Source organism: Xenopus laevis, chromosome 5L, assembly GCF_017654675.1.
Source record: "Xenopus laevis strain J_2021 chromosome 5L, Xenopus_laevis_v10.1, whole genome shotgun sequence".
Classification (NCBI taxonomy): domain Eukaryota; kingdom Metazoa; phylum Chordata; class Amphibia; order Anura; family Pipidae; genus Xenopus; species Xenopus laevis.
Genome location: NC_054379.1, coordinates 22,801,354 through 22,813,988, shown reverse-complemented (window position 1 = coordinate 22,813,988; position 12,635 = coordinate 22,801,354). Strand labels below are relative to the sequence as shown.

General features: G+C 44.7%; 1 protein-coding gene across 2 annotated transcripts in view; it reads right to left on the bottom strand.

The window, feature by feature from the left end:
* Positions 1-9,718, bottom strand: part of zfand3.L (zinc finger AN1-type containing 3 L homeolog) — a 100,751-nt gene extending 91,033 nt beyond the window's left edge. The window contains exon 1 of one of the 2 annotated variants that reach the window (XM_018262709.2): positions 9,171-9,718. In XM_018262709.2, coding sequence (XP_018118198.1) covers positions 9,171-9,241 — 71 coding nt within the window. In that variant the 5' untranslated portion in view covers positions 9,242-9,718. The remainder of the gene's footprint in view (positions 1-9,170) is intronic. The other variant, XM_018262707.2, reaches the window with a different exon arrangement.
* Between the last annotated feature and the right edge of the window lie 2,917 nt (positions 9,719-12,635).

The window sequence follows — 12,635 nt, the reverse complement described above, 5'->3', positions numbered from 1 at the left end:
CAGTGTTACCTAGTGTGGGGTGTGCAATTATAATCAGGCCCTATCAGGCCCAGAGAACTAAAACTGATATGTACTGCCTCTACTACCTCCTATGACGGTGCTCTGCTCATTTCAGTCATGCCTTAGCTTCCATTGTTTCCTAGTGTCTAGACACATCCTTCTATCACCCTCCCGTTGTGTTATGATCACCTTATATTAAGGCAGCAGGTGGTGTTACCTAACAAAAAAAAAAAAAAAAATATTGTGGGCATGGCTAAGAGAACATACTATAGATCTGCTAACCTGTCTCTCTGTGCCTGTGTAAAAAAAAAAAATGCAAGTATTCTTTCCTTTAGCTGTAACCAGTGTTTCATGGACTTCGGATTGGCGCATTACAGATACAAATAGGTTGTACATGTACATTAATCTATATTTTAACGGAGACATATAGCAGAACTAAAAACATGTCCAAAATATATCATCTTTAAAAATGTTCCCGTTATTGGAGCTCCCTATAGATCTGCTACAGTCCCGGTCAATGTTTCAAATGAGGGGTGGACGTGTCCTAATGGTCTCTGCCGATAAGGGTGAATAGCCAATCACAGCCCTGCAGCACACAAGCAAAGGCAAGCTTCAGTTCCAGATCAGGTCATCCTAGCTGCTGATTGGTTCCTAGGAGAGTGGGGTCAAGAATATATAATTTACTCTTCGTCACAGAAAACAGCACAAGGTTAGGATACTTTGTATACCAACCACTATATAGCTATCTAGCAATAATGATGATAATAACAATGTGAGATTGCACCGATCAAACCTGCTGGTATAGATACAGCTCTGTCATAACTGTGCATGCAGATTAAGCCTTGAATAAAACTCCATTATTCTCCGATCATCTGGCTAAAATGTCATATCCACGCCCAACGGTTTCCATAAAGTCAGCCAAATATTCACTATTCTACACCTTTGGGGGGGGGGGGGGAATGACACCAAACATCTGTCATTCAAAGAGTTCAATTGAATTTTGAAAGGGATTTGGTTGTGATTTTTATGCTGTGGTTTTTATTACACCGTGTGCATTGCAAATAATTCATAAGAACACTTAAAATGTATTCATGAACCCAAAAAACATATTCATTTTGGGTGTCATTGTGCCCGATCCCTGTGTTCAGAAAGAGCCAGCACTTTTCAATGCAACTGCTTTAAAATAAACTATTGTGTCTACTACTGAGTAACTGGATGAGTTGGAATTGACTGATGTTTATCATAAGGCCGAGGGCACCTGGGAAACTAAGAACATGTATGGCCCATATCAAATACAAAAATATCTGGTCTCTCTTTTAGAAAATAGATTTCAATGCAGAATTCAGCTGGAGGGGGACTATTAACTAATGCAGTTTGTATAAAATCATGTTTTCCAGTAACACAATCCCTTTAAAAAATCTGTGGGCCCTAAAAAATCAATTGGAAAGCCACAGCCAGCTGCCAGACGATGAGGCTTCTACTTAATGGGACAAGTCATGTCATATTCTAGGAAAATCATAATTATAAGCACAATTCAGCAGGAACCAGAGAGAGACCCAGATAGCGATGCCACTGTACACTAATTTGTGGGAAAGTAAGGCAAGTTCACAGTTTGCCCTTTCTCCCAGTCAAAGCTATGGATGGGTCATTTTATTACAGAGAGATAACAGAATGTACCTAGGGGTTTCACATTACAAGTTAAAATAAATATTTTACTTAATTGACACTAAGTAACAAGGAATTGTCGTTGGGCCACAAAAAAACCTTGAATGGAGCAGAGCACTGAAAAACAAGGACAGATTCATAAAAGTGCCACGAAATGCAAATAAGTAACAAGCAGAAAGCCCTATATCAGCAATATTGTCTGGGAGAGAAGCAGATTTGGTAGATTTTTTGAGAATACAGGCCACACAGCTCTATAATTGCCTATTTGCCCTAACAGACTTAGTTCTACAGTAGTGATGTGTGGGATGAGTTTTCCCCAACCCGCATCCGTGCCCTAGGCACAAGTCTATAAATTGACAGGTAGTGTGAGGTCGCGACCCAAACCTGCTGACCCGCACATCCCTATTCCACAGCATTCGCTACTTGGCTGTGGGGCGCTTGGACCATAAGGTAAGTTGCAGCATTTCTAGTTTAGTTCTCCTTTAACCTGCACATTGTGTATTGAAATATCCAGTAACAAACATAGGGCCTATTTATCACGCTGTGTGTCAAAAGTGGAGTGAAGCATTACCAGTGATCTTGTCCACAGCAACCAATCAGCAATTAGATTTCAACAGCTAGAAAACAAAAGCAAAGATCGGATTGGTTGCTATGAGCAACATCACAGGTAAGGTTTCACACCGCTTTACACAGCATAGACTCCATAGTCCAAAGCTTGCCTGTGAGATCAAACATGTGCCAGCCAATCAGGACTGACGTCTGAAGGTGGCCATAGAACTAGAGATTCACTCGTTTGGCGATGTCGTCAAACGAGCAGATCTCTCCCCGATATGCCCACATTGAAGTGGGCGATATCGTGCTGATCCGATCGTGGGTCGTAGGGCCCAACCATTGGATCATAACGGAAACAATACGGGCGGTCGGATCGCAGGTCCGCATACATGCATAGATGCAGCAGCGATCCGACTGGATTTTTTAACCTGCTCGATCGAGAGCTGGCCAGATATCTATCGTCGGATGCCCCCACTAATGGGCCAATAAGCTGCCGACTCAGTCTGTCGGCAGCTTTTATCGACTCGTGTATGGGGGCCTTTACTGCTCTAATGGTGGCCATACACGGGCAGATAAAGCTGCCGATATCGGTCGTTTGGACTGATTTGACAGCTTATCTGCCCATGTATTGGGGCTTCCGACGGGTCTTCCCGATCGATATCTGGCCACGATATCGATCGGGAAGGTTGGATTTTTACCCGACCGACCCGTCGGGAGCCCCTTGGCGCATTGTAATTCGATCGTTCAGCCATACGGCCGAACGTTCGAATTACCCCCCGATATAGCCATGCAGTTAGTGGCATATCGGGGAAAGATCCGCTCGTTTGGCGATGTCGCCAAACGAGCGGATCTTTGAGTCTATGGCCAGCTAAAGTGCAGAAGCAGGACAGATGTGGAAAAATGCTCTGAAAATCCCAAGTTGCACACATTACCCAATAAGAGTATGGGACCAGTTATCCAAAACACTCGGGACCTGGGATTTTAGGGGTTAATTCTGTAATTTGTATCTCCATAATATGTCTACTAAAAATTCATTTAAATATTAAATAAATCCAATAGGATTGTTTTGCCTCTAATAAGGATTAATTATATCTTAGTTGGGATCAAGTACAAGCTCCTGTTTTATTATTACAGAGAAAAAAGGAAATCATTTTGTAGGATGTGAAGTAATTTGTTTAAAATGGAGTCTATGGGAGATGGGCCTTTCCATAATTCTGAGCTATGCGGATAACAAGTCCCATACCTGTATCCTGCTATTGGGTTAAAACGCTTTATCAATGTAACTGTTTGGACACTGCATGGACATGGAATGTCCAACCAAGTCATACCAAATCTGGATTGAGAATCAAGATCAGATTAAAGGCATGGTTCCCGTCAACTTTTTGTATGTTATAAAATGGCTAATTCTAAGCAATTTTTCAATGGGTGTTTAACTTTTTTATTTTTTACAGTTTATATAGTTATTTGCCTTCTACTGACTCTATCCAGCTTTCAAATGGGGGTCTCTGGCCCCTCTTAAAAAACAAATTCTCTCTAAGACTACAAATGTATTGTTATTGCTACTTTTTATTACTCATCTTTTTAATCAGACCCTCACCTATGTATATTCCAGTCTCTTATTCAAATCAATGCATGGTTGCTAACCTAATTCAGATCCTAGCAACCAGAATGCTGAAATTGCTAACTGGAGAGCTGCTGAATAAAAAGCTAAATAACTCAAAAACCACAGATAATAAAAAATGAAAACCAATTCCAAATTGTCGCAGAATATCACTCTCTACATCATTCTAAAAGGTAACTCAAAGGTGAACAACCCCTTTAAAGAGATACTGACACCTGAAATTAAACCTTTTTTACATCTATTATAATATTGGCTTTGCAAGCTACTTCTAACTTTGCCATAAAGTATTTGCATGATGCTTTTACATTACCTGTCTGATCCCCCATGTTCCTGTATGAGGGGGCTGCCATATTTGTGCAGCAGGAGTCCGTTAGCATTAGAAACTGTAACTAACAGGCTGAGATGGGACAGTCAGGTTGGCAAAGTCAGAGTGTCAGAGAGTCAGGTTTAGGAACTTCAACTAACAATTATATACAAAAACAAACCTCTCCGCAAAAAATGATCAACATGACCTATAGGTAACATTTAATGTACATTCATATGCTAAAATTCATTTTTTAGTGTCAGTATCACTTTAAGGCCTATGGTACATGGACAGTATTCTCCCCAGGCTTCTATCAGTCAACAACAAAACACCCAGGCAGCTTGTCATTTAATTTGATGGCACATACCTACAGGAAGATTCTATTTAGCTAAACAAAGAACCCCAGCAGATAATATGCCCCATGTGCCACAGGCCATAGAAGCTCACACAGTAACATTGACTGTGCAATTGTGGGCCTGACCCCTCTAAGGGCAACAAATACAAAACACAAGAGGGGCTAGCATGAAGGCCATTAGATTTGGGGCAGGTGGAGTGCTTATTTGTGCCCTGGGGTAACCCAATGTTTCTATATATCTGTAACCTTGTTATGAGCTAAAGGGGCCCAGCCTGAAGGCCAGTTAGAGTGAGATTTGGGGTGAGTGCTTATTTGTGCCCTGGGTACCCCTGGAACTATAGCAGGATGACTTACCCCAATGTTCCTATATATCTGTAACCTTGTTATAAGCCAAGGGGGCCAAACCTAAAGGCCAGTTAGGACAAATTTGGGGTGAGTGCTTATTTGTGCCACGATACCCCTGAAACTATAGCAGGGGGAAGATGATGATTACATAGTAGATTAGTTGAAAAAGAGAAACACGTTGAATACGTCCAACCTTTTGCCCAAGTGAAACCTCTCTAACTTATAGATGATCCATAAATGATGGCCTGGACCCAGAAAGCCTGTTTATAGAAGGCAATTATCCAATATCACATGTAGGTTGAATCAAAACAACGAGTTCTATAAAGTGCTTGTTTATGTCGGGGGTCAAAAAAAAAAAACAAAAAAACTTCTTGAATGGCCACTCCTAGCACCAGCCGAGCACGCCTGCCGTACATGATACAGGATATGGAATTTGAATTAATGTACAGAAAATAAGGGTTCCCCATTACTTTGCGACAAATGGAGATTCCGAGAATAAAGCAGACGGTGCAGATATTCTGGTTTTGGCAATTGGTGTCATTTACAAATGGAAGCTACTGGGTCAGAAAGGCCAGAAATGCCCAACCTCCTGCCCTCAACCTAGTCATGAGCTAAAAGTCCTAGTATCCCCAACAGCTGAGGGGCTGCAAGGGGTGCATGCCATGTTTATGTGGCGACTGATCACCAGCCAGGGCTGGCAGGCACTCTATAAAAGGACCGGGGCTTAGGGGGCTACTATGCGCCGGTACGGGCATGGCTTGGGGGCTACTGATAGTAGATAAGAGGTCTCTGGGCTTTTGGAATCCAATCCCTCAGCTCATAACAAGATCAGACACCCCCAGCTCATAATATGATCACAGAGAGAATAAAGAATTGTCACTAAGCACCCAGCTGGCCAGTGAATAGATGTAAATGTTTGGCAAACTGCACTCCATTGAGAACAACACCCACAGTGGTCACAGACTGAGGACTCCTGGCATTACAGGGATGAGACTGGCACAGAGAAGAACTACAGATTTCTGGTACTTCTGGGCACTGACAGCATTACTGGGAAACGGACTAAAGACCTCTGATCTATTGCACACAGACCAAGGTCTCCAGGCAATACTGCCAAATAAAGGCACCACCCATGGCCTTCTGGCATTACTGGGACTGGACTTGGGACTTATGGCACCACTGGGCACATGCTGGGGCCTCTGGCATTACTGGGATGGGACTAGGGAGCTCTGATATCACCTGGCATATTGTGGGCCTTCTGGCATTACTGGGGATTTCTGGTACCACTGGAAACAGACTTAAGCCTTCTGGCATTACTGGGAAGTGACGAGGGATCTCCGGTATCACTGGGTACAGTTTGGGGCCTTTTGGCATTACTGGGATGGGACTAGGGACCTAAGATACCACCGGGCACATTATAGGACCTTCTGGCATTACTGGGATAGAACTAGGGATCTCAAGTATAACAGTTTGGGGCCCTTTTGCATTACTGGGAAGGGATTAGGTACCTTTGATACCACTGGACACAGTTTGGGGCCATCTGGCATTACTGGGAAGGGACTAGGGACCTCTAGTACCGCCGGGCACATTATGGGGCCTCTGGCATTACTGGGATGGGACTAGGGATCTCTGATATCACCTGACACATTATGGGGCCTTCTGGCATTACTTGGATGGAACTAGGGATCTCGGGTATCACCAGGAACAGTTTGGGGCCCTTTGGCATTACTGGGAAGAGACTAGGGATCTTTGATACCACTGGGCACAGTTTGGGGTCTTCTAGCATTACTGGGATGGGACTAGGGACCTCTAGTACCGCCAGGCACATTATGGGGCCTCTGGCATTACTGGGATGGGACTAGGGATCTCTGATTTCACCTGGCACATTATGGGGCCTTCTGGCATTACTGGTACCACTGGAAATAAACTTTAGCCTTCTGGCATTACTGGGAAGTGACTAGGGATCTCCAGTATCACCAGGAACTGTTTGGGGCCTTTTGGCATTACTGGGATGGGATTAGGGATCTCTGATATCAACTGGCACATTATGGGGCCTTCTGGCATTACGGGTACCACTGGAAATAAACTTTAGCCTTCTGGCATTACTGGTAAGTGACTAGGGATCTCCAGTATCACCAGGTACTGTTTGGGGCCTTTTGGCATTACTGGGATGGGATTATGGATCTCTGATATCACCTGGCACATTATTGGGCATTTCTGGTTCTACTGGAAACAAACTTAAGCCTTCTGTGACTAGGGATCTCTGGTATCACCTAGGGTCGCCACCTTTTCTGGAAAAAAATACCGGCCTTCCTATATATTAATCTTTTTTACCCTATCAATAACATTGGGGTCAACCATCATTTTTACCGGCCAGGTGGCAACTCTAGTATCACCGGGTACAGTTTGGGGCCTTTTGGCATACTGGATGGGACTAGGGACCTAAGATACCACCGGGCACATTATAGGACCTTCTGGCATTACTGGGATAGAACTAGGGATCTCAAGTATAACAGTTTGGGGCCCTTTTGCATTACTGGGAAGGGATTAGGTACCTTTGATACCACTGGACACAGTTTGGGGCCATCTGGCATTACTGGGAAGGGACTAGGGACCTCTAGTACCGCCGGGCACATTATGGGGCCTCTGGCATTACTGGGATGGGACTAGGGATCTCTGATATCACCTGACACATTATGGGGCCTTCTGGCATTACTTGGATGGAACTAGGGATCTCGGGTATCACCAGGAACAGTTTGGGGCCCTTTGGCATTACTGGGAAGAGACTAGGGATCTTTGATACCACTGGGCACAGTTTGGGGTCTTCTAGCATTACTGGGATGGGACTAGGGACCTCTAGTACCGCCAGGCACATTATGGGGCCTCTGGCATTACTGGGATGGGACTAGGGATCTCTGATTTCACCTGGCACATTATGGGGCCTTCTGGCATTACTGGTACCACTGGAAATAAACTTTAGCCTTCTGGCATTACTGGGAAGTGACTAGGGATCTCCAGTATCACCAGGAACTGTTTGGGGCCTTTTGGCATTACTGGGATGGGATTAGGGATCTCTGATATCAACTGGCACATTATGGGGCCTTCTGGCATTACGGGTACCACTGGAAATAAACTTTAGCCTTCTGGCATTACTGGTAAGTGACTAGGGATCTCCAGTATCACCAGGTACTGTTTGGGGCCTTTTGGCATTACTGGGATGGGATTATGGATCTCTGATATCACCTGGCACATTATTGGGCATTTCTGGTTCTACTGGAAACAAACTTAAGCCTTCTGTGACTAGGGATCTCTGGTATCACCTAGGGTCGCCACCTTTTCTGGAAAAAAATACCGGCCTTCCTATATATTAATCTTTTTTACCCTATCAATAACATTGGGGTCAACCATCATTTTTACCGGCCAGGTGGCAACTCTAGTATCACCGGGTACAGTTTGGGGCCTTTTGGCATACTGGATGGGACTAGGGACCTCTGATATCACCTGGCACATTATGGGGCCTTCTGCCTCTACTGGGAAGTGACTAGGGGCCTTTGGTACCACTGGGCACGGTTTGGGGCCTTCTGACATTACTGTGATTGAAATGGGGATTTCTGGTACCGTTGGACACAGACTGGGGTTTACTCGAGACATAACTGGATTTCATCGCATTACCGAGATACTTCAGATGACAGGAGCAGGATACACGGGTGAAGGGGCCCAGTAATGACCAACACTAAAGGCACCACATTTAAAGGCCCTTCCAGCTGAAATATCACATGACAGATTTGGGGAGGTTTGTGGGCCCTATAATAAAGGCAGCTAATTTTGGGCCCACCTAAAACATTTAGTGATCCCCTGAAGCTGGATTCCTTGAGCTAAATGAAATGGGTTGTACCACAGCAACATGGGGGCACTGGAAAGTGCAGAATTTAGGAGGCCTGATAGAAAAGCACAGGCATAACAACCACCCAGTGGAAAAGGGATGTCATTCTCTCTGATATAATGACTAAGGCTCCAGCTTTTGGGATCCCCAGTGAGGAGGTACAAGGCCCCTGTATGGAGAATAAGGTTCTAGCGCCACCCCCAGATGAGACTATTAGGATGTAGGGGGGCCCATTTGGATACGATGAAGCTTCAGGTCCCCAGTGAAGGGATTCTGGTTGTGCCCCCCTCCCCCATTGGGGAGATGTAGGCTCTTGGGCCCCCAGTAAGGAATTTCAGGTCTTATGGCCCTTAGTGCGGAGGTTCAGACTCCAGGCTTTCTAATACTGAGGTGGACTTATAAGGGTCCCCCACAGTAGTACGGAGGCCCCCCTGTCCCATGTTCTTACCCCCAGAATCCGCAGGGGCAGCGCGGGGGGAGGCTGGGTGCGTTGCTGCGCTCGCTGCCGGTGTCACCCATTTCCGAGGCTCTGGCGCTGAGGGGAGTCGCTCACTGACACGGGGGTTGCCTCTCTCACACTGTCCCGGGGGCTCCAGGGCGCCCAGTCCTAGGATCCAAACCGTGATTCCAGGCCGGTCAGCTGGAGGCGGGATGTACCAACAGGGAAATAGGAGGGCAGCCACGCCAAAGGGCCCTCACTGGCCCAAGGATTTGTACTAGGACTGCCTCTGCCCTCACAAAATAACCGGATAACCAGTTATATTATCCCGGGGACTGTGACTTGTTCTTTGTGTACCCCAACTCTGTGAGAATAATGAATCGTCTTGTACCGTGGCTCCCCCCCCTTCGAGGAATGGTTCGTCCCTCGCTCGAGTCTTGGTTCAGGCGTAGAGGCACGGATCTGAAATCAGCTGGAAGAGGGAGAAACCACTGATAGTCGGTGTGGGTGCTCGAGAAATGGGGCTCTCGTTTTTCGTGCATTTTTCCCAGGAATCTTACAAAGACGTCGGCACTATATTCCATTCTGAATCACACAGCGGCAACAGTGATGGCGTGGGTCATTCTGTAACGAAGTAACATGTGTTTTTATTGGTTATATGCAGCAAACCCCCCTGCGCTTGGAATGGTGCGTGCGGGAGAGGTTGATGTTTGGCTCAGGTTGGAGATGAGCCCAGAGGAGAAGGGGGATTGACTGGCTCACAAGGGGAGTGGGGACGGGAATGTATAGGGGAATGGGGATCAGTCTATAGTGAGGTCTAATTTTAGTAATGTTGTCTACATCCATAAAAACATTGTTAGATAGTCTGTTCCAAGGAGAATATTACTTAAATATTGATTTAACAAAACAACTATTTCTTATGTAACCATAACATAATAAATATCTGAATGAAAAGAACGAAACAGGAGGGTGATTGAGACAAGCTGTTTGTTGACAGTGTCTTGAGATCTACTGATCACCAGCTAAGGGTAAGGTCACACCTGGAGATTTGGGGAGATTTAGTCGCCCGGCGACTAATTGCCTTTGCTTTGGGGCAACTAATCTCCCTCGCACCAAAGAAGAGGCAATTTTTCGCCGGGTGACTAAATCTCCCTGAATCTTCAGGTGTGACCTTACCCTAAAGGTCTACTGGTAGATCCCGATCTTTGGGCACCCGTGCTGTAGGGGAATGGGGATCAGTGTATAGGGGGATAGGATCGTGGTTGGCAGTCGAAAAGCATGGGACTTGGGGTGTATTAAATATGATGGAAAGTAATGGGGAGAGTGTAGATGTTAGTGGGGAATAGGTGTGATGCCTGATGTGTTTGTGCTGGGGATGGGATACTACTGTCGGGAATACAAAGGAAAACAGGAACTGGGGTACTGGAACCCTGGATAACGGGTGATGATTGGATTGTAGGAAGATGGGGATTATTTTAATTTGATTTGGGCAGTAAAGCTGGTAGTGACAATTTATAATGATATCGTTATAGGACTGGACTTGGAAAGTGCATGTATATTCGGGTGCTCTGTGTATAGGGCACATATGCTGGGGATGCTGCATGTATATTGGAGGATGATGCATGTATGTTGGGGGTGCTCTGTGTATAGTGCATGTGTGCTGGGGATGCTGCATGTATATTGGAAGATGATACATGTATGGTGGGGATGGTGGATGTATGTTGAGGATAGAGGTGCACCGAATCCAGGATTCAGCCTTTTTCAGCAGAATTCTGATTCGGCCGAATCCTTGTGCCTGGCTGAACCGAATCCTAATATGCATATGTAAATTAGGGGAATGGAGGGAAATCATGTGACTTTTTGTCACAAAACAATAGGGATGTACCAAATCTAGGATTCGGTTCGGGAATCGGCCTAATCCTTCTGTGCAATCCGAACCAAATCCTAATTTGCATATTCAAATTAGGGGTGGGAGGGAAATCACGTGACTTTTTGTCACAAAACAAGGAAGTAAAAAATGTTTTCCCCTTCCCACCTCTAATTTTGCATATGCAAATTAGGATTAGATTTGGTATTCACCCGATTCTTTCGCCCGAATGCCAAATGGTGGATTTGGCGCATCCCTAGTACATGAATGGTGTGCACTGTTCAGTGTAATGAAGAATCTTTCAGAATGGGTACCAGTGATTGATTATTCTTGGGGAAACTAAGGAAGTCCTACTCTTTGGAAGAACTATACTGAACCTTTCATCAACTCTGGCTCCTTTGGCCTCAGGGGCTCATTCTTCACTGGGACTTCCCACCCAAGGATATTGACTAGATCCTTACTTTGTCCAAATTATTAAATTTGACAGGGGTCACGTTCACACATATTTCTAAGAAATTTTAATTCACCAAATTCAGGGATTAGTAAAAAGGTGCATGTGCCTATAGAGGCAAGTGCTTCTAAGGCCTTATTAATATAGCGCTATTATAACTGTTCATGCTGGACCACAAATATAAAGTATACACTCAAGCCAAGTCAACTATTTAATATATTGACTGAATGATAGTTTTTTTCTTTTTGTTGAATGGATGACATTGTCCAAATAACATAGGAAGTGACGCCAATAAGTGCAGTATACTGGGGGAGATAGACAAGAACTTCTCGCACCTCTAAAGTAGAAATGCATGTCTCTTAGAAAATAACATTATATAATGCTGTGCTTACCTATTAACAATATTGTGCCTTTCTTAAGCCAGACTATTCCAGGTAGGCGAACAGCCTCCCTGAGGATTCCATATCAAACACAGTTGGCAGCCCAGTTTGCCAATCCCAGTGGGGCGCAAGTCGAATTTTATCAGGAAACCAGGCCAAGGAGACATTTTTCTATTCCGGAGCATCACGTATCTGAGCACTCATTAAGCACAAGAATAAATCAGGAATCTGGGAAAGAATTTATAGTGGGTCTAGATACAGTATATGATAAAATACTTTTCTGTAAATAACCACCTTCATTCAAATCCAAGTGGCCCACTGGTTTGCTGTCATCTTGTGTGGAGTCTTATACTACTGCTTATTTAGTTATAATATTTAATGAAACTGTTGGGGGCATAGGCACCTTTAAGGGAAGCAAATAGGAGCTTATTCTGTGATCCCCACATTTACTGGGGCCTCACAAAGCAGCAGTTGTAGGTATGAGGAGTATGTGTTGGAGGGGATAACAGGTATATTAGGACATGATGGGCACAGCAGAGAATGTCAGAAGGCAGCCTTGAGACTGCAAGGCATGATGTAAAAGTGTTGGTGGCAAAAAGACAAGATAGAGACAGTTATGCGACATTAGAACAAATGGAAGAAAGCAGAATAAGATGGTGACAGTAGGAGAAGATGGAGACAATAGCTCAAAAGAAGTAGTACAATATGGAAGCAGTAGAGCAATATGAAGACAGCACATATAGACAGTAGTAAAAGATGAAGACAGTAGTGACTGT